Source organism: Medicago truncatula, chromosome 6 (assembly GCF_003473485.1).
Source record: "Medicago truncatula cultivar Jemalong A17 chromosome 6, MtrunA17r5.0-ANR, whole genome shotgun sequence".
Lineage (NCBI taxonomy): Eukaryota > Viridiplantae > Streptophyta > Magnoliopsida > Fabales > Fabaceae > Medicago > Medicago truncatula.
Window position 1 is genome coordinate 40,699,144 of NC_053047.1, and position 21,554 is coordinate 40,720,697.

The 21,554-nt window shown below is 33.9% G+C and overlaps 5 protein-coding genes across 8 annotated transcripts in view; 1 reads left to right on the forward strand and 4 right to left on the reverse strand.

The window, feature by feature from the left end:
- Positions 1–1,625: 1,625 nt before the first annotated feature.
- LOC11440001 (disease resistance protein RUN1) overlaps positions 1,626–21,554 on the reverse strand; it is a 32,506-nt gene continuing 12,577 nt past the window's right edge. The window contains exons 8-12 of one of the 2 annotated variants that reach the window (XM_039835211.1): positions 5,883–6,063; positions 5,219–5,504; positions 3,789–4,425; positions 2,437–2,693; positions 1,626–2,353 (exon numbers count right to left, since the gene is read on the reverse strand). The gene's annotated coding sequence lies outside the window, so the exon portion shown is untranslated. The remainder of the gene's footprint in view (positions 2,354–2,436; positions 2,694–3,788; positions 4,426–5,218; positions 5,505–5,882; positions 6,064–21,554) is intronic. The other variant, XM_039835210.1, reaches the window with a different exon arrangement.
- Positions 1,982–3,681, forward strand: LOC25497391 (hydroquinone glucosyltransferase). Its single transcript, XM_013597678.3, has one exon. The coding sequence runs from the start codon at positions 2,113–2,115 to the stop codon at positions 3,508–3,510; it is 1,398 nt and encodes a 465-aa protein (XP_013453132.1). The 5' UTR covers positions 1,982–2,112; the 3' UTR covers positions 3,511–3,681.
- Positions 8,512–11,420, reverse strand: LOC25497393 (disease resistance protein RUN1). Its single transcript, XM_024785455.2, has 4 exons — positions 10,784–11,420; positions 9,252–10,353; positions 8,865–9,125; positions 8,512–8,748 (listed from the first exon to the last, which is right to left on the reverse strand). Exons 1-4 carry the CDS (start codon positions 11,281–11,283, stop codon positions 8,512–8,514), a joined length of 2,100 nt encoding a protein of 699 aa, XP_024641223.2. The 5' UTR covers positions 11,284–11,420.
- LOC112422867 (elongation factor Ts) lies at positions 14,835–15,816 on the reverse strand. Its single transcript, XM_024786596.1, has 2 exons — positions 15,659–15,816; positions 14,835–15,015 (listed from the first exon to the last, which is right to left on the reverse strand). The coding sequence occupies exons 1-2, from the start codon at positions 15,814–15,816 to the stop codon at positions 14,835–14,837; spliced, it is 339 nt and encodes a 112-aa protein (XP_024642364.1).
- Positions 14,870–20,561, reverse strand: LOC11437473 (disease resistance protein RUN1). Of its 3 annotated transcripts, none has more exons than XM_003620534.4 (5): positions 19,885–20,561; positions 18,353–19,454; positions 17,985–18,248; positions 16,648–17,875; positions 14,870–16,065 (listed from the first exon to the last, which is right to left on the reverse strand). In XM_003620534.4, exons 1-5 carry the CDS (start codon positions 20,382–20,384, stop codon positions 15,845–15,847), a joined length of 3,315 nt encoding a protein of 1,104 aa, XP_003620582.3. In that variant the 5' UTR covers positions 20,385–20,561; the 3' UTR covers positions 14,870–15,844. The 3 variants fall into 3 exon arrangements, with proteins under 3 accessions (XP_003620582.3, XP_024641224.2, XP_024641225.2); XM_024785456.2 differs by having other exon boundaries at positions 15,879–16,046; XM_024785457.2 differs by having other exon boundaries at positions 15,904–16,043.

The following is a 21,554-nucleotide window of genomic DNA, read 5'->3' on the forward strand; positions in this document are numbered from 1 at the left end:
ACTTCAAAATCTGCAAAGAAACACTTATAATGCATTCTTCAACTGTCAAAATCGTGTCACGTTTTGCCAAATCGTGACACGGTTGATGCATACGATCCACGATCATGACCCACGATTGCTCAAAATCATGTCATAATTGAACACCACGAAAATCATGCTCACTGCCTCAGAAATCGTAACACGCTTGATAAATCGTGTCATGATTGTGATTTTCCCCCGATCACAATTTGAAGTCAATTTCCAACAAAACACAATAGGGAATTGGCTTGTATTTATCACACTTATTCCACATCAGTTTGAATTCAGTGAAATAATCCAAAACTCACCTCTTATATACATTGATCTTAAAGTAAGCGTTACATCGTTGCTAATCACTCTATAGAAATTTTTCTTCCAAGCAACACCATAATTATCACTTTCCTGTATATAAAATATTTTTGAATTCTAATCATAATATATTACTGAGAGAAGCCTTAAAATTGCAAATGTAACAACTTACAAGTAGATTACAAAAGGATATATTATATATGGAAAGCCTTGATTGCTGACATACATAAATTACTTAGTATAAAAAAATCGGGATATATTATAAGTGAGAGGACATGGTTGTCAAAATCGGAATCCCACTAAAGATCGTTGGGGTATAGAAAAAGCGTAGATAGCAGGATCGTAATAAGGATCGAAAGATCTCACATAATAGAAAAAATTGTAAAAGCAACTAAGAAAAATAACCTTTAATAAAAAATAAAAGAACTTTCAATAATCATCATTCTCATTGTCTTAAACATCATCCAAAAACTTTCATAAAACAAAACAGAATGATTCATTGAAAAATTACATAGTGATCAACTTGTTTTTAAAGAAGAAGTAAAAGATGAGAGGATGAGAGGGAATTTAATCATTGAAGAATTACAATTTCAGAGAAGATAGAAATATCCCCAATTTCAGAGAAATACCTAATTTCCTAACCTAATGATTCAATTAAACATCAACAAGTCCCAAAAAACGAAATTAATGATAGATTCTAGCATTCTAGGGCGAAAACGAGTCGAATTCTGATCGAAATTATTGGCGATTCCACCACTTTCCACTTTTCCACGGCGCACCGCCGATCTGCCATGATCTCCGATCTTCAAACTGTTCCAGATCGGTGGAGGCAGGATGAATCGCAAGATTGTACGATCTCGAGAACCATGTGAGAGGATTCATAAACTCAATACCTTAAGGTTTCGGGTTGAAATGGGATTTTCAACAAGATGCCATATTTCAGTTGAGAGAGCAAGAAACAGCATACCTATGAAAGATACGAACGAGAATATTAGATGCCATATTTTTTTATGAACGGAATTAGATACCCTCTTATAATTATAATTAAATAATCTTGGTGAAGTCTATAAGTCCTAGCTCAGCTGGCAAATGCCAAAATTGTAAGGCTGGACGTTTGACCTGAGTTCGAACCTGGGACCTCACAGTTGTGTGAGTTTATTTGTCTAATAATAATAATTTTCCGAAAAAATATAGATGAATTTTTTTCTCAAAATCATCAATTTTTGTATATTATCATTCAACAGGAGATCCAAATATTTCATGTTGAAAGTGCATTCGAACATGTTCGATGAATCCTGTAAAAAAAAGAAGGATTTGGTATTAATAGTGGATGATTAGTCATGAGGAAAAGTCCATCCATTATTACATGTTCCTAAGTTACCATTGAGCATTCAAAGTAGATAGTTTTTTTATTTTTTTCCTTATAGAAACAATCACATACGCAAGAGCTTACATCACTTGTCACAAAAAGCTCAATTATGTTCCTTAAAATATTCTTGAAAGGCATTGCGTTGCTATACTTTTAAACATTCTTGTATAATTGGTACACTCTAATGGTTAATGTCTTTTGGTTGGACCCAACTTTGAAAATCTACATAAAGCAATTTCTACTCGGACATTATTTATCTTCCGACTGTACTCCAGATTACCACCGGAGCATTTTCGTCAACAAATTGAAGAGTTCTAGGCAAAAAAAAAAAATTGTTATAAAACCATCTTCAAGAGATATCCATCTTACAAAGATATCTTGTTTTTCATTTGCCATCTCAAATTGAATTACATATCATGGAGAACAAAACATGCATTGCTATGGTTCCTTCACCTGGATTGAGCCATTTGATTCCACAAGTTGAGTTTGCAAAACTATTACTCCAACATCACAATGAGTACCATATCACATTCCTCATTCCCACACTTGGTCCACTAACTCCTTCCATGCAATCAATCTTGAACACACTTCCACCAAACATGAACTTCACTGTTCTTCCCCAAGTCAACATTGAAGACCTTCCACATAATCTTGAACCTTCAACACAAATGAAACTCATAGTGAAACACTCTATTCCATTTCTTCATGAAGAAGTAAAATCACTTCTTTCAAAAACTAACCTTGTTGCTTTAGTTTGCAGCATGTTTTCAACCGATGCACACGATGTAGCTAAACATTTCAACCTTTTGTCTTACCTTTTCTTTTCTTCAGGAGCTGTTTTATTCTCTTTCTTTCTCACTCTTCCAAACCTCGATGATGCTGCATCTACTCAGTTCTTAGGATCAAGTTATGAAATGGTAAATGTTCCTGGTTTTTCTATTCCTTTCCATGTCAAAGAGCTTCCAGACCCGTTTAACTGTGAAAGATCAAGTGATACCTACAAATCAATCCTTGATGTGTGTCAAAAATCGTCATTGTTTGATGGTGTTATAATCAATACTTTCAGTAATTTGGAACTGGAAGCCGTAAGGGTACTTCAAGACAGAGAGAAACCTAGTGTTTTTCCGGTTGGACCTATCATTAGAAATGAGTCAAATAATGAAGCAAACATGTCAGTGTGTTTAAGGTGGTTGGAAAATCAGCCACCAAGTTCTGTTATTTTTGTCTCCTTTGGAAGTGGTGGAACACTCTCTCAAGATCAACTCAATGAGTTAGCTTTTGGTCTAGAATTGAGTGGTCACAAGTTCTTGTGGGTTGTGAGAGCTCCAAGTAAACATTCTAGTTCTGCTTATTTTAATGGACAAAACAATGAACCATTAGAGTATTTACCAAACGGTTTTGTCGAAAGAACAAAAGAGAAGGGATTAGTTGTTACATCATGGGCACCACAAGTTGAGATTCTTGGTCATGGATCAATTGGTGGTTTTTTAAGTCATTGTGGTTGGAGTTCAACTTTGGAGAGTGTGGTTAACGGCGTACCGTTGATTGCATGGCCATTGTTTGCAGAGCAAAGAATGAATGCAAAATTACTCACTGATGTGCTAAAAGTGGCAGTAAGGCCAAAGGTTGATGGTGAAACTGGGATAATAAAACGAGAGGAAGTCTCCAAAGCTTTAAAGAGAATCATGGAAGGAGATGAAAGCTTTGAAATTCGAAAGAAAATCAAAGAATTGAGTGTTAGTGCTGCTACAGTACTAAGTGAGCATGGTTCTTCTAGGAAAGCACTCTCTACTCTAGCATTGAAGTGGCAATGATATACATGTTGAGTGGTTTCAATAAATTATTAATATTGTACTCATCTTACATTTTTCTTATTGTTTCTTTTATCTTTTAAATATATTATTTCTGGTGTTAAAGCTATGTAATAACTTCTTATTTATAATGAATTTGATGTCAAACATTTTCAATATTTTTGACTATTTATATTTTTGCTTGCACTAAGTATTAAGCAAATGAGAGATTTGGTGTCTAACCATAGTGAGGCAGCTATACTTTGCCTCACCAGGTCTTTCACTGAGCAAGCTCTCCTAACCTTCACTCTCCGATAGAGGATTTTTGCACTCCATCATTCCAGCTCCTGTTTCGTCGCGAAGTTGCCTTACAAATGCTGGTAATATAGTTGCTGCAATCCAAAGGGGGGGGGGGGGGCAGAACAGACATTCAACAATTAGAAATATTTTGTAAGAATTCTGAGATAGGTCGATGGTCTGGAAAACGCCACACTTTAATGGTCTCGCAAATGCCAGCTATACTTCGCCTCACCAAGTTTTTCACTGAAACACTGTCATCCTTAATGAAAGGCTTCTCTAGAAGAGAAAGATTTCCTTCGTAACAAACTGAACCTGTGGACCAAAAAGCTACTTGCATTGCAAGATCGTCAACCAACTCCTTAAATTTCTCACTTCTGCCAACAAAGTCGGTTTCACCGTTCACTTCAATTAGAACACCAATGTGTGAATCGCGAGTGATATGTACCGATTCTTCCTTCTTCTGCTAGTCTCCCGGATTTCTTATCAGCGGATGAGAGACCCTTTTTGATGAGATATGCTTGCGGCTTTTCAAGATCACCTTCTGTTTCGGCACGAGCTTTCTTACAGTCCATCATCCCTGCACCGGTTTCTTCTCGCAGTTGCTTAACCAAAAAGGCTGAGACCAGTACCGTTGATTTCCTGCAACCCAACATTGAACAATTTAATATTTGCATCAAAGACGTCCATTTTATTCTCAATTTTGCTTGGGTACAACTAACATCTGCACATGTGGTTACATTCAGTTGATGCATTTTCTAAAATTATTACCAATGCCGACATGTCAGTGTCGTGGAAAATGTTTGTGTTTGTGTCGGTACTTTGACAGACTAATGCTCACATGTCATACACATTCACAATTTAATAATTCAGATAATGTTTATCATATATATAAGTATGGAGGGAAGGTTCGGGTGAAAATATTCAAGAAAACTTAGCACCCTGATAAAGCTTGAAGTTCTGGTGCCTTTAATAAATTTGAAGTGAATGAAAAAGAATAGGAAAATGAGAAATGCAACACATTGCTCAAACATTTTAGCACACCGCTGAGACAAATTTAATGCAACCGCATAATTATGAAAATGTTATAATGAGCAAAACTACAACAGCGGTCTTTTACTTAATTTAAATTTGAAACATATCCTGTTATGTTTTCTTGGTGTCAGATTAGTCTTTTATCTTTAAAAATATTTACAACACTGAACCAACTTTCATTCCTAGCCGACTTCTGTTACAGTTTTTAGTACATAATCAAGCAATATACTATAAGGTGTGTTTCACATATCAATATGACAGTTGGAATTTCGTTTACAACAAGGTTATAGTTTTAGATAGAAACACAAAACTATCGTGTTAATTTTGATGGATTAGATATTGTAACAGTTGCTATGATATAGCTTAGATGTAACCTTGATGAATTGAAGATGAAATGTACCTTTTAAAATGGTCGGCTAGACTTTTGGGAACATACATTAAAAATGAAGTATGATCCTACATTGGTGACGTTTTAAACAAAAGAACCAACAAGATCAAGAACGATCCTTCCTTCGGCAGTTGCTCTGGATGCTTTCTTGTCTGCACTCGCTAAGCCTATTTTCCTAAGGAGTTCCTGTGATTTGATAATGTCACCTTCACTCTCTGATAGAGCATTTTTGCAGTCCAAATCATTCCAGCTCCTGTTTCGTCCCGAAGTTGCTTCACAAGTGCTGGTGATATAGTTGCTGCAATCCAAAGGGCGGCGGAACAGACATTTAACAACTATAAATCTTATGTAAGAATTCAAAGATATGTAAGAAGGCTAATTCAAGCTTATAAGATAAGCGCTTTACATATAAGTGCTTATGTATAAGCTATTTTTATAACAAAAGATAAACTGAAGTCATACTGTTTTCCTATATGCTATAAGCTATTTTCATAAGCTTTTCTAGACAGTATATGTAAAATGGCTGAAAACAGCTTTTATGGACATGTCATGAGCCGTTTCCATAAACTCTTCCAAACAGTTTGGCAAGTGCTTATATCAATATATAAGTTCAAATACATCCTTGTTTATACATCTTTGAGAATTGAATATGAAGCAAATAAGATGAAATTGCAACCTTTGCTCAGGACTTCATCTAAAGTTGTAATGCCAGTTTGTCTGTTAGAGTTAGATACACTTCTTTTTTTTTAATGCAATTGCAACTTCTTCAACTTGTGATGCTACTGGTGTTTGTTCTGGCACTTCTTCAGGTGCAGGACTTTCAGGAGAGGGAACTTGATCGTTTTCTTCTTTTACATCTGTCAATAAAGGATTCAAAGTTAAATAAAACTCCTTTCATAACAAAAGAAAAAAAATCCTCCATCTCCATATAGGAAAAAAAAATCCTCTATCCGTTATGTGTAATAAGCTAAATAAGCTAGCTATTATGTGTAATATCAGTCAATGGAATATTGCTACAGCGAGTGGAATATGAACAAATTGCTATTGTCAGAATTACGATAGTTAGTGCAAAATGTTGTGAAATAGCATCTATAGTGGTGCTATAAAACTATTGTGTAGCGGTAAGAAATTGTTACTTTCGGCGATACACGATTGACAACACTGATTCAATCAAGCAAGCAGGATTTGAAAATGCATTAAGCATAACCTATATTCAAGATTCTCTCAGAAGACAAATCACCACTTTGTCCTGTCAAACTAGCACGATCTCATTGTTCTCTGGAACCCATCATTGTCACCTATTTGAAATGCAAAGGAAATATTATTCGGTAAGTTTTTCGGATAAACCATGTGCATATATGTTACTGCAAAAAAAATATGATTGATTTTTGTTGTAATTTCGAAAGAGAAAAAAAATACATACAATCAGTATTTCCATATGTAAAATACTAATGAGATAAATTATTAGAAAAATGTGAGATAGAAAAGAAGAACCTTCTCCTTCTTGAGGATCTGGTGCATTTGAGGTCTTCAATAATTGTTTACAGCATCCAAGTCTTCTTCAGAAACTAAACTTTCAGCATCTGAATTTACAGTGTGTCCATGTCCGTGTATCCGTGCTACCTTGTTGGCAACAGTTCTCGAGGAACCGACCAACTGGTAAGTCAGTTTCGACATTGCATGTTGCAATATCTGTCTGAATAGCTTCTTCAATAATTGAAATTACAGCATCTGAATCTTCTGAGAACCAAACTTTCAGCATCTGAATTTACAGTGTCCGTGTCCGTATCTGTGCTACCTTGTTGGCAACAGTTGCTGAGGAACCGACCAATGAATTGACCAATGATATGGAGTTCGAATTTTCTTTGAATCAGAAACTTCATTGCACAGGTGAATCGGTGCCTCCGCGGATACTTCAGTTTCTGTGGCTGATATGGAGGTTCGAGATTTATTTCTGTGGATGACATGAATGCAGATTTCAATGATATAGTTACTTAAAATGTTGTTGTCTATGAAACACAGACACCGAAAACGGCAAAGAAATTACAACCTAACATATTTAAAACTCCCACCCCGTAAATTATAAAATTCAGTCTAAAATGCAAGTCAGACAAAGAAAGTGTGACTTCTGCCAACAAAATCATACAACAGAATTATCTTCAGTACCTCTGCTTGCGGTTGAAAACAGAGATTGTTTTTGCGTTTGACTTGTTATCACTTGTTGACTTTCTTCTCTGTGAAGTAGTTATGACTTGTGAGGTGAATGATTCTTGTTCTGATTGTGGTTGTGGTTGTGTCTCATCTTCAATTGCCAAAATCTTACATTTCGAAGCCAAGGATTTTTCATGATTCATCATTGTTAAGTTGAACTCTTGTAGTTTTGTTTACATACCCAACGATACCCGCAACACTTCACATCCATACCCACAATTGACTCCAATACATAAATCGGATACCCAAACATGATAGTACTCTCGGGGAAAGTAGACTAGCCATAGGTGACTTGATTTGTCGGAATAAGATCTCTATCGATATTACCGGAACTTTCTACAGTTCCTCTCATCACCATTTCATATAAACGACATGGACATTCTATCATTGTTTGATCTTGAGGTGCCATGCAAAATACTGCACAAATAAAAGCCAATGATATTATTTTATTGTCATGATAACAGGAGATTCGTCTATTGTATTGAACACCCATGCTCTGATTGTTGATCCAACTTGGTATTTCATTTCCTGGACTAACAATTTGAAACTCATCCAAATAAGTAGGGTAGGATTGTTGGTATGCTTGAATGAATTGTGTCGTCCATGAAAATGTCATGCTACTGCAACGTTCCCTCTCACCCAATTTTGGACAGTTGAAAATGACCAATCCTTATTCAATATATTCTTGTTCTCATGATATCCGCCCAATAGTGTGGAAAGGAAGTTGAGGCAAAGATTCCAACAACCTGCAATGCTCCAAATTTAAATATACAAGTTTGGAAAGCTTCCTCAGGCTAGGTAGTGTCACAAAATCATTTCCCCCTAAATTTAATCTTTCTAGCCAATGTAAGCATTCAATTGTGCCAGGCACTTGGCGTAGATGCAAAAGCTAATGTCAACATTACGCAAACAATGTAAACTACGCAAGGAAGGCAACAGAGATGTGTGTGTTGTGGGAGCCGAAAATGATGAATGGTGAGGCAACATGGTCCATTCGAAGACAGAGGACGTTGATCGGAATGTGATGTACTTTCTTATATAATGCTTATTTTTTTTCTGAGGTATTGGTTCATTAATTTGGAACAGCAACATATTTAGATATTTAAGAGAGCAAGACCGAATATGGTGTTCGGTATGCTTACAAGGTTATAGCAATTTTCTAAATTCAAGTAAACAAGATTTCTTAGAAGTCCAATAGATGGATCCAACTCAACAAGATTTGTACATCCTTCCAAATTTAACCACTCAAGATTTGGGAACTCTCCAAAATCTATTATCTTTTCTAGCTCGATGGAGTGACTTAGATCCAATGTTCTCAAATTGGGCAGATACTGTGACATGAATAAACAATAAAAATAGAGCCATTACTTTGATTATAAGAGAATTGTTTCGAATTTGGTTATATTTCTAAGATGATGAATATTAATAATAAGAGAATTTATAGTACCTTCTTGTTTTTCCATAGTTGTGTAATGTTGCTTTTCACCAAGATCAATTCTACAAGTTCATTGGGGTGAAAACTTGATGGCAAATACTTTGAAGGATATTCATCCCACTCAACATATCTCAATTTGTTTGAAAGACAACTTGGGCTTCCTGAGATATACATTCCGTACCTGATGATGAGCAATCTAAGATTACTCATTTTTGACAATTGTTCAACGTCCACCTCTTCATCATCCAAAACTATGGCTTTAACTTGCTTTTCCTAAAGCAAAGCAAAAAATAAAAGAAAAAATAAATTAATTTCAATATTTATAGTTTTTATAAAAATGGAATAGTTTTTATAAAAATGGAAATATGTTTTTTATTTATTTCTATATAGCTACTTTACCATATTCTCCATCTTAACATTGTAGAATTGTTTTGCGGACCACAACCTACTCCATTTTCTTGGCTCTTTGCATGAACTATTTTGCACAATTTTTCGGCCTAGCTCTTGCAACAAAGAATGCATTATAATTCTTGAATTACTAATGCTTATAAGTGATTTAGCAATGAGAACACTTAATCCAATATCAGCATGAAATCCACAACAATTTAAAATGTTTTTAACATATTTCTCATTCCGAAAGGTTGAAAAACAAGCAATATCGAGAAATATTTCTTTTTCCATTTCCTTTAGCCCATCAAAACTTAATTGCAACACATCCATGACATCATTATCTGGACTTTCTCTCAAACTAGCCAATGTACTCTTCCATTCAGTCACATTACGACCAAACAAATATGAACCCAATACTTTAATTGCTAGTGGTAGACCATTAGCATATCTCAATATCTCATTTGCCAAATTTTTATAATTACTCATAATAATTTTCTCAGCTTTGAAAGCTTTTCTACAAAATAACTTGTGAGCTTCGGCCCAATTCAGAAGTGGGACTTTGTAAACTACATCCACTCCATACTCTTTCAATATATGCTCATCTCTTGAAATGATAACGATTCTACTACCTGCACCTAACCATTCACGATGCACACCTATTCTTTCCAATTGTTCAACTTGATCCACATTATCAAGAATTAGAAGGGTCTTTTCACGACTTAGCCTATTTCTTATCAAATCAGTTGCACTATAATGATTGCATATTTGATGGTGTTCTATGCCAAGAGTTTGATGTAGGATTTGCTTTTGTGCATCGATTGGACCATCATGTAATCTAAAAATTTTGCTTACATCATCAATGAAACAGGATGCATCAAATCGATGACAGATTTGGCCATATAAATTCATAGCAAGGGTTGTCTTCCCTATTCCTCCCATCCCCCAAATTCCTATAGCACGAACACCATCAACCATGTCCAAAAGGAAATGATTTTGTAATGCTTCTAAACGAGAATCTATCGCAACTAAGTCTTTTGAAACACATGAAGATTTGCATTCCAATGTACTCATTATCTTTTGAACAATCTTTTTAATCTCTCCAGCTTGCGGCCTGTAAGTTCAAAAAATTATTCAATAATATTATATCATCACGTACCAAAACCAAAAAAAAATATATATATTAGTTAGAACTCCAAATATTTGTTCAATAGGCAAAAAATATAAGCACTCTTTGATTTTCTTTCTTGGACTCGCACACCATCTCTTCACTTTATATTTTCTACCAAAAAAATAAAGGTTTAATTGCACTTTTGGCCCCCTATCTTTCTAAAAGTTGCGATTTTGGTCCTCTAACTAATTAAAATACAAAACAGCCCCCTACGTATTGGATCTTTGGCAGTTTTGGCCCCCAATGCCACTTTTGACTTAGTCTTTGCTGACGTGGCACCCACATCTCTTAAGTGAAGTGTCACGTGTCGACCATTGTGGGCCAAAAGTGCAATTAAGCTTAAAATAAATAAAAAAAATTATAAATTACTTACTTATCACGTAGATCCCAACCAGAGATACTCCCCACTTGTTTTAGAGCGTCCCTCCATTTTGACACCTTCTGATGTTCTTGTTGGAATCTTTGTTCATGTTTCATAAAGGCTTCACCATAAATCCCACTTTGCTTTCTCACCTCAGAGGGATCAACATCATAGAAAACTGGAAGAACATGTTTTCCTGATCCCTTAACGCATTCACATATCTTTTCTAATTCTTGTAAACACCATGTTGAGGAAGCATAGTTTATTGAAAAGACCGCAACAAAAACCTGAGATCCTTCGATTGCTCGAAGGAGCTCGGGTCCAATGGATTCACCTTTTGGAAGATTAGTGTCATCCGAAAATACAATAATGCCTTTTGTTTGAAGGGCATCAAAAAGAAAATCCGTGAAATTGTTCCGAGTATCTTCACCTCTGAAGGTGACAAATACATCATAATAATTTCTTCTTGATGAAGTCACAAGAGCTGAAGATGAGTTGCTGCTGCTAGCCATCTGAATAAGTTAAATTTTTAGAGGATTGGATATGGCAACGTGAATGAATCTATCACTTAAAAAAAGCATATATTAATATTATGAACAATGAACTTTAAGCGTTTGATTTTGTGGCACTTTCTTCACAATAATTTGCTTCTTTGCAATAATGGAGCTTGGTTGCTTCTTGACAGCTTCTCCATGGGCCATATATGGTGTTTCAGTCACTTTTAAAATCACTTTCCGAAAAACGAAAAAAAACTAAAGTTAATTAGATATAACCACTCCTTTTATGTTTTCGAATTTTTGTCTACCAGACACATTATAAAAAATAAAACTTAAGAATAAATCTATAAATTTATCCTCCAAAGATTAAGATTTTTATATAGAATTATTTATCTCATCAGTCCATGTATAACGAAATATTATGTCTTCTAAAATAAATTATGGCCAAACTAATACCAAATTTATCGTTTTTCATTGTCACTTTTTTCCGCCCTCTATTCAGATGAAGTGTGACCACAAATTGATTTTGTAATTTTGAAATGAAAAAATGGAAAAAGAAAATCCTTGAATGATTATGATATAAGACTTTATTTTTATTTTTTTGGTCAAGATATGAGACTTTATTTTTTTTGAGGAGTTCATTGAGATTAAAATATTAATGCGGTAATATTACAATATTTGGAAGACTAAGTTTAGAATTTAATTAAGTGATTATAAGTGATTCGAGCAAATGTTTTGATTTTGATTTAAATAATTTCATAAGTGCGTTAAATTTAGATTAAAATACACTCCCCTCCTCTAAGAGATGTTTAAATTACACTCTCATCTCCTCTTATGTTAAAATATACACTTTCCTCCTTGAAAAAGAGGAGAGAGAAGTGTATATTTTAAAATAAAAGGGGAAGGAGTGTAATTTACTCTTAATTTTATATAGTCTACAAGAAGCAATCATTACGTTAAGGTTGGCCGCTCCTAACTGATACACATTCTTATTCCTTTGTTATTCAACAAAAACTGCAGCTGGATATGGATCTTATTCAATCTAATATCATCTTTGTCTTTCAATAGTACGATATCTTCACATTGTAACAAGTTAATAAGATACCAGTTGATGGTCCTTATTTCTTTTCGAATATTCAGATGTTATTATTCTTCTATATGTAAGGTGTTTGAATGTATTCTATGCATCCAAATATGGTTTGTGTTTAACGAGTAATACCGTTCTTGTATTTTTAAAAATTAATCAAATTCGTTCTCAAATTTTGCGAAATATCTATTTAGTTCCCGAATTTATAAAATGTCAATCAAATCAGTCCTTCCGTTAAATTGGCCTGTTAACGGAGGTGACGTGTAGTGTTAACCTCTTACAAGGCTTACCACGTCAGATGCCACGCAAGCAGGGACCAAATTGATTGATTTACACAAAATTGGAAAATTCCTAAAGTATCTTTTTCCCCCAACGCCTCTTTCTCATGAACGGCTTTTTCTTCCCCAAATATACAAATTTGGAACCCTAATGTTATAATTTGTCACCTAGAGTTCAAAATCCCCAAAATTTCTTCCATGAATTATATTGATGTCAAAGTTCTTCCCCAATTAAAACTTAAAACCCTAATTTTTTTGATTCAATTCGAAATTCAAAAATCAATGGTCATTGTTGAAGATTTGGTGTTCAGAAATGATGGGTGGTGGGCGTATGGGCAAAAACCAGCTACAACAGTCGGTCTTAATCTTTCTTCAAGCTCTATGTGCAATGATGATGTGAGAGAGCTTCAATGTTGGTGTCCTAGAATTTGTGTTGTAAGAAAAGTCAACATTGTCAATAACCTAGGAAGGTCTTTTTATGCTTGCTCTATGTCAAAGGTTTGTTTAACAATGGTTATGTGATGTGTGAATGGTTTGTTTAAATAGTATTGATGAAGCTGAAGAACTAGGTTATTTTAAAAAACAATGGAAGAAATGCAAGGTTGATGAAGAAGGCAAAGGATAGTGGCAGAGTATAGGTTTGGGGTCAAGGTTGATGGATAAAGTTGATTGTGTAGGAAGTGAGCTTAGGTTGATTAAGATATTGATAGGAGTAATTTGTTTGAATGAGCTGTTTAAAATGTTATTGTATTGTGCCAAGTCTGTTGTAATGTTGTAATGAAAAGAGGTTGTCAATGAATGAATTCAACCCTTCTCTCAAAAAATTTCAATTGAATTGGTCCGTATGTCTATCCATCATATCGATCCCTAAATTATTGAAAATACCATCAAATAAGTCCTTGAATTTTCACAACATATATCAATGTGATCCTAACAAAAAGACATGAAATTATTAAGTTTCTAACAAAAAAACTCTAAAATCATTAATCTAAAAAACGCAATCAAAACACACAACACTCACAAACAAACATCAACGAAACATGATATGAAGTTAAAAGTTGAAAGAAAAAAAAATGCCATCATATTCATTCATGTTTGAAAATCGAAATATGACAATAATCTGATCAAAATTTATTGATCAAAATGTTAAAATATATTGCCAATCAAACTGATACACAAGACATTTGGGATTACATTGCATTCACTCATGAATTTATTGAACTCGAAATGAATCTGATCTTGTTGCATTCGTTCATGTTTGAACATAATCTTGTGAAGAAATATAGCTTATACTAAAATCTAAATCTTTATTTTACAAGTTGCTGAAAATCGTTTTTGTAACAAATACATATGATTTGATCATCTTGGTATCTTTGACAGGTCCAATTGTTGATACAGTTATAATGAATCCTTCATTTGGAACAAAGAAAAAGAGTGCAGATTTGGAGTTTCTTTCTGTTGCTATGAACGTAGGAATAGCATGGATGCTGGTTATTATAAAGATAAACATATGATATGACTGACGAAAACTCTGATATACCTTCGTTTATATTTTCTTCATCAGGTTGCTTCTCGATCTGTTGATTCGTTGCATAAGATTTCGACAAGGGACGTAAGTTAGTTGCAACTAAAATTCTCGATCTGTTTTTCCTCTTTTTCAAATACAGGCTCTTCTTAGAGTTGGGTGATTCCTTTAGAATTGTGAATGATAGTTTTCTAAAAATAAAATCTCTCCACAAAAGTTTATGAATAAATCTTTAGTTTTATCCTCCAGAGATCAAGTTATGATTTATGTCACATTGGTCCTTTAAATATTTATGTCATCATATTGTTCCCATGATTTCCAAATTCATTCTTCAAACAATGGATCCTCTGAATGATTATTACAGTGACACTTAATTTTTTAGAAACTAATTTAGAGATTAAAAAACTTAAAGATGAATGTTTTTATCAAATTAAAATGGACTTGTTAACTTGACATCGTACAAAACCAACATATAGTTCGCCTTATGCTTCCGTCAAATGAGCTGTGCTGCTGTGGTCCACGATGTATGGAAAAGCATAAAAGAGAACGCCAAAACTATTCACAGAGAGTGAACTGAATAAAACGCCGCACTTTAATGTTCTCTGCAACACTGTCATCCTTAATAAAAGGCTACTCTAGAAGAGCAAGCTCTCCTAACCTCTTTGAGATTTTTCCCTCAGACAATTTTCTCTCTAATGTTCTCGGGTTTCAAAGCAAGGTCTTCTCTTTGCATCTCAAGATCTTTTTCCTTCGTCACAATAGTTTCGGGAATATCTTCAATAGATACAAACTGAACCTGTGGACAAGCAGCAACTTGCATTGCAAGATCATCAACCAACTTCTTGAATTTCTCACTTCTGCCAACAAAGTCGGTTTCACAGTTCACTTCAATTAGAACACCGATGCATGCATTGTGAATGTATATATGTACCGATTCTTTCTTCAGCTGCTAGTCTTGCAGACTTCTTATCAGCGGATGAGAGACCCTTTTTAGCACACAACAAATCCAATTAATACTTTGTTCAATCCGAATTTCACTTCATTTAAAGTTTCAAATAGATCCTGTCTTTTTTTCGTGTCCGATTAGTCTATCTTTTAAAAATATTTACAATGTTGAACCAACTTCATTCTCAGTCTATGAAAGCAAGGTCACGACTCAGTACCACAATTGGACTTTCGTTGACAGCATGGTCACAATCATGTTAGTTAAAGATTAGAAATTGTAACAGACAATATGATGTAGTTTAGATGTAATCTTGAAGAACGGAAGATGTAATGTACCTTTTTAAATGGCCAATTAAACTTTTAGAAACATACATTAAAAATGAAGGTTGATCATACTTCGTTAGCATTTTTAAACAAAAGAACCAACTTGACATGAAGAAATGACTAAATTGACACGAAAAAAGATCAAGGATCTGTTTGAAACATTAAATTAAGTTAAAGGACCCCAAGTATAGTTTTTCCTTTTAGAACGTATCTAAATCTTAATAAATGCACATTCCAGTCTCCTTGGCTTCGACAGCAGCAGGTTCCTCTTTCACCGGACTAATGACCGGTTTTGCTACAATTTGTGTGGCGACTTCTGCAGCAAAATCCTGGCTTTTCTTTTCCAAACCTTCTCCGAGGTTGAACTGCACAAACCTTGTAACTTTCATATTTTCTCCAATAGTTGCAATTCTCTGCTTAAACAATCCTTGATCTAATTTGCTCCGATTTTGACGCAAGATCTTCCTTTTGCATTTCTATCTCCGTTTCTTTCTTCACGAATTCCTCAGGAACGTCTTTGGTAACAACATACTCTATATCATTGACAAACTCGTTGAAAATTTCACTTTGGGAGACAAAATTTGTCTCGCAGTTTACTTCTACCAAAGTACCGATCCTGCTGTCGTGGATGTAAGAATCTATCAAAAATAAATAAATCATGTTGATAAATTTCAATATCTGGATTTCACAATTAAAACTGTAGGACAAGTTCAATTATCACCACTATCTCATCAATGTTATGTTCAAAATACTTACATTTCAATCATCATTATGTAACAAAACATGATAACATATTCACAAATCTCACAACAAGATGAAATTACAACCAAATCCATATTAAACACCCACCTCACAAATTATAAATTATAGGCTAAAATGCAAATCAAAATAACAAATTGAACTAAAAAATAAATAAAACAATAATCAAGAAAAAAGCCAAAGGGTTAAATAAACACAATTAGCTCTAAGAATTGCCACAGAGAAAAAAAAATTTAATGGTTTGAATTTTGATGCTAATAGGTGATGAAAACTCAGTTATGGAAAGTAAAAACAACACTTTCAAAGTCCGTTATGGAAAAATATCACATTTAATTCATACAGATAATTGGCAAGCCCATGAAAACTTAAGTGCTTTTTTTTTTTTCAAAATTAATACAATTAACTTATTGAATTAACTGCAATTGAGCATTCAGTTTCAATATCAATTGCCAAAATCTTACATTTTGGAGCCAAGGAATTTTCGTGATTCAGCATTGTTATATTGAACTCTTGTAGGTCTTGTTTACATATCCAACGATACCCGCAACTCTTCACCTCCATACCCAAGCCTTCACCCAACACATCGTAACAACAGATGTTTTCAAATTTATCATAGGACCCTCGAGGGAGGAAGATCATCCATAGGTGACTTGATTTGGTCGTAATAAGACTTCCTTTGATAGTTACTGGAATATCCAAATCAATGCACATAATTCTGAACCACACAGTTGAAACCTGAGGTGCCACGGAAAATACTACACAGCATACAAAGCCAATGGTATTATCATGCATAGCAGAAGAGAATTCTATTGGTATCGAATCACCCATGCTCTGATTGTTGATCCAACTTGGTATTTCACTTCCTGGAGTTATAATATGAAACTCATTCAAATAAGATTGCGGGTTTGCCATAATGAATTGTATCATCCATGAAAATGTCAAGCTACTGCAACGTTCCCTCTCACAGTCAGCCAATTTTGGACAGTTGAAAATGACCAATCCTGTAATCTTTCTAACAATGCCAAAGTCATACAAACCTATGAAAGTATTATTGTTCTCTTGTTGATCCCGCCCACTAGTAGGTGGAGAAGGAAGTCGAGGCAAAGATTCCAACAACTTGCAATGTTCCAAATTTAAATATACAAGTTTGGAAAGCTTCCTCAGGCTAGGTAGTGTCACAAAATTGTTTCCCCCTAAATCTAATCTTTCTAGCCAATGTAAACATTCAATTGCATCAGGAACTTGGCGTAGATGGCAAAAGCTAATGTCAATGCTACGCAAGCTATGCGAGAATGGCAACAAATATGTGTTTGTTGTGGGAGTGGGAAACGAGGAATGTGATTCACTTTCACGTGTATCATGCTGCTTCTTGTTCTTCTTCTTTGTAGAGGATAGACCAGACTTCTTCAAATGCATTGGATTGTTAAACACTTTAGAACAACCACGCATATTTAGATCTTCAAGAGAGCAAAGATCAAATATGTTGTTGGGTATGCTTACTAGATTTTTGCAATTTTTTAAATTCAAGTAAACAAGCTTTCTTAGAAGTCCAATAGATGGATCCAACTCCACAAGATTTTTACACCCTTCCAAATTTAACCACTCAAGATTCGGGAACTCTCCAAAATCTACAATCTTTAATAGTTTTCTGGAGTAACTTAGACCCAATCTTCTCAAATTGGGAAGATACTGACATGAAAAAATAACAAAAATAGAACCATTACATTGATTCTAAGAGAATTGTTTCAAATTTGTTTATATTTCTAAGATAAACATTAATAATAGAATTTATAGGTACCTTCTTGTTTTTCCATAGTTGTTTGATGTCGCTATTCATCAAGATCAATTCTATAAGGTCATTGGGGTGAAAACTTGTTGGTAGACACTTGAAAGGATATCCATCCCACTCAACATATCTTAATGCATTTGAAAGGCTCGATAGACTACCTGGGATATTCCGACCGCACTTGATTATGAGCAATCTAAGATTACTCATTTTTGCCAAGTGTTCAACGACCACTTCTTCATAACTCCAAAGTTCTATGGCTTCAACATGCTTTTCCTATAGCATTGCAACAAATAAAAGAAAAAATAAATTACTTTCAATATTTATAGTTTTTATATAAACGGAAATATTTTTTATTTATTTCTAGAGAGAAAGTTTACCATTTTCTCCATCGTAACATTGTTGAGTTGTTTTTCGGACCACACCCTGCTCCACTTTCTTCGCTCTTTGCTTGAATTTTCTTGCACAATTTTTCTGCCCAGCTCTTCCAACAAAGAATGCATTATAATTGTTGACTCACCAAGGCTTATAAGTGATTTATCATTGAGAACACTTAATCCAATGTCAGCATGAAAACCACAACAATTTAGAATGTTTTTAACATATTCCTTCGAACTGTAGCTGAAAAAACAAGCAATATGAAGAAATATTTCTTTTTCAGTATGCTCTAGCCCATCAAAACTTAATTGCAGCACATCCATGATATCATTATTTGGACTTTCTCTCAATCTAGCCAGGGCACTCTTCCATTCAGTCACATTACGACCAAACAAAAATGAGCCCAATACTATAATTGCTAGTGGTAGACCATTAGCATAATCTAGAATCTCATACGCTAAGTTTTCATAATTACTCATAATAACTTTCTCAAATTTGAAAGCTTTTTGACAAAATAACTTGTGAGAATCTGTCCAATTCAAAAGTGGAACTTTGTAAACTGCATCCACTCCATAGTATTTCAATATATGCTCATCTCTAGAAATGATTATAATTCTACTACCTGCACCTAACCATTCACGATGCACACCTATTTTTTCCAACTGTGCAACTTGATCCACATTATCAAGAATCAGAAGGACCCTTTCACGACATAGCCTACTTCGTATCAAATTAGTTACGCTGTAATGATTGCATATTTGATGGTGTTCTATGCCGAGAGTTTGAAGTAGGATTTGCTTTTGTGCATCGAGGGGACCATCATGTAATTTATAAATTTTGCTTACATCATCTATAAAACAGGATGCACTAAATCGATGAGATATTTGATCATATAAAGCCATAGCAAGGGTTGTCTTCCCTATTCCTCCCATTCCACAAATTCCTATAGCACGAACACTGTCAACCGAGTCCAAAAGTAAATGATTTTGTAATCCGTCTAAACGAGAATCTATCCCAACTAAATCTTTTGAAAAACATGAAGATTTGTACTTCAATATATTCAAGATCGTTTGAACAATCTTTTTAATCTCTCCAGCTTGCGGCCTGTAAGTTCAAAAAATTTTTCAATAATATTATATCATCACGTACCAAAACCAAAAAAAAATATATATATATTAGTTAGAACTCCAAATATTTGTTCAATAGGCAAAAAAAGTAAGCACTCTTTGATTTTCTCTCTTGGACTCGCACACCATCTCTTCACTTTATATTTTCTACCAAAAAAATAAAGGCTTAATTGCACTTTTGGCCCCCTATCTTTTCAAAAGTTTTGATTTTGGCTCCCTAACTAATTAAAATACAAAACAGCCTCCTATGTATTGGATCTTTGACAGTTTTGGCCCCCAAGGCCACTTTTGACTTAGTCTTCGCTGACGTGGCACCCACATCTCTTAAGTGAGGTGCCACGTGTCGACCATTGTAGGCCAAAAGTGCAATTAAGCCTAAAATAAATAAAAAATTATAAATTACTTACTTATCACGTAGATCCCAACCAGAGATACTCCCCACTTGTTTTAGAGCGTCCCTCCATTTTGACACCTTCTGAAATTCTTGTTGGAATCTTTGTTCATGTTTGATAAAGGCTTCACCATAAATCCCACTTTGCTTTCTCACATCAGAGGGATCAACATCATAGAAAACTGGAAGAACATGTTTTCCTGATCCCTTAACGCATTCACATATCTTTTCTAATTCTTGTAAACACCATGTTGAGGAAGCATAGTTTATTGAAAAGACCGCAACAAAAACTTGAGATCCTTCGATTGCTCGAAGGAGCTCGGGTCCAATGGATTCACCTTTTGGAAGATTAGTGTCATCCGAAAATACAATAATGCCTTTTGTTTGAAGGGCATCAAAAAGAAAATCTGTGAAATTGTTCCGAGTATCTTCACCTCTGAAGGTGACAAATACATCATAATAATTTCTTCTTGATGAAGTCCCAAGAACTGAAGATGAGTTGCTGGTGCTAGCCATCTGAATAAGTTAAATTTTTAGAGGATTGTATATGGCAACGTGAATGAATCTATCACTTAAAAAAAGCATATATTAATATTATGAACAATGAACTTTAAGCGTTTGATTTTGTGGCACTTTCTTTACAATAATTTGCTTCTTTTCAATAATGGAGCTTCTTTTCAATAATGGAGCTTGGTTGCTTCTTGACAGCTTCTCCATAATGAAGCATATATGGTGTTTCAGTCACTTTTAAAATCACTTTCCGAAAAAGAAAAAAAACTAAAGTTAATTAGATATAACCACTCCTTTTAAAATTGTTTTCGAAAATTTGTCTCGACCAGACACATTATAAAAAAAAAAACTTAAGAATAAATCTATAAATTTATCCTCCAAAGATTAAGATTATATTACCTTTTATATAGAATTATTTATCTCATCAAATCAGTCCATGTATAACGAAATATTATGTCTTCTAAAATAAATTATGGCCAAACTAATACCAAATTTATCGTTTTTCATTGTCACTTTTTTCCGTCCTCTATTCAGATGAAGTGTGACCACAAATTGATTTTGTAATTTTGAAATCAAAAAATGGAAAAAAGAAAATCCTTGAATGATTATGATATAAGACTTTATTTTTATTTTTTTGGTCAAGATATGAGACTTTATTTTTTTTGAGGAGTTCATTGAGATTAAAATATTAATGCGGTAATATCACAATATTTGGAAGACTAAGTTTAGAATTTAATTAAGTGATTATAAGTGATTCGAGCAAATGTTTTGATTTTGATTTAAATAATTTCATAAGTGCGTTAAATTTAGAGTAAATTATACTCCCCTCCTCTCTTATGTTAAAATATACATTTTTCTCCCTTGAAAAGTAAAATTTATAGTCCCCTCCTTTTGAGATGCTTGAATTGCAATCCCCTCCCTTAATAATTAAATATGTCCTACATTTTAATCTATTTTAAGATAAATAAATATTTATATGATATATACTAATTTTGAACTATCATTTAAGAAAAATAAATTCATTTCTTTATAATTTAAATGTGAATGATAATTAAATTTAAATATTTTATTATTATTTATAATTTAGAGTATAAAATTCACTTTTAAATAACCATATTTTATCCACTTTCATAATTTTTCGCACATTTTAATTTTATTTTGGGTTGTTTCATATTT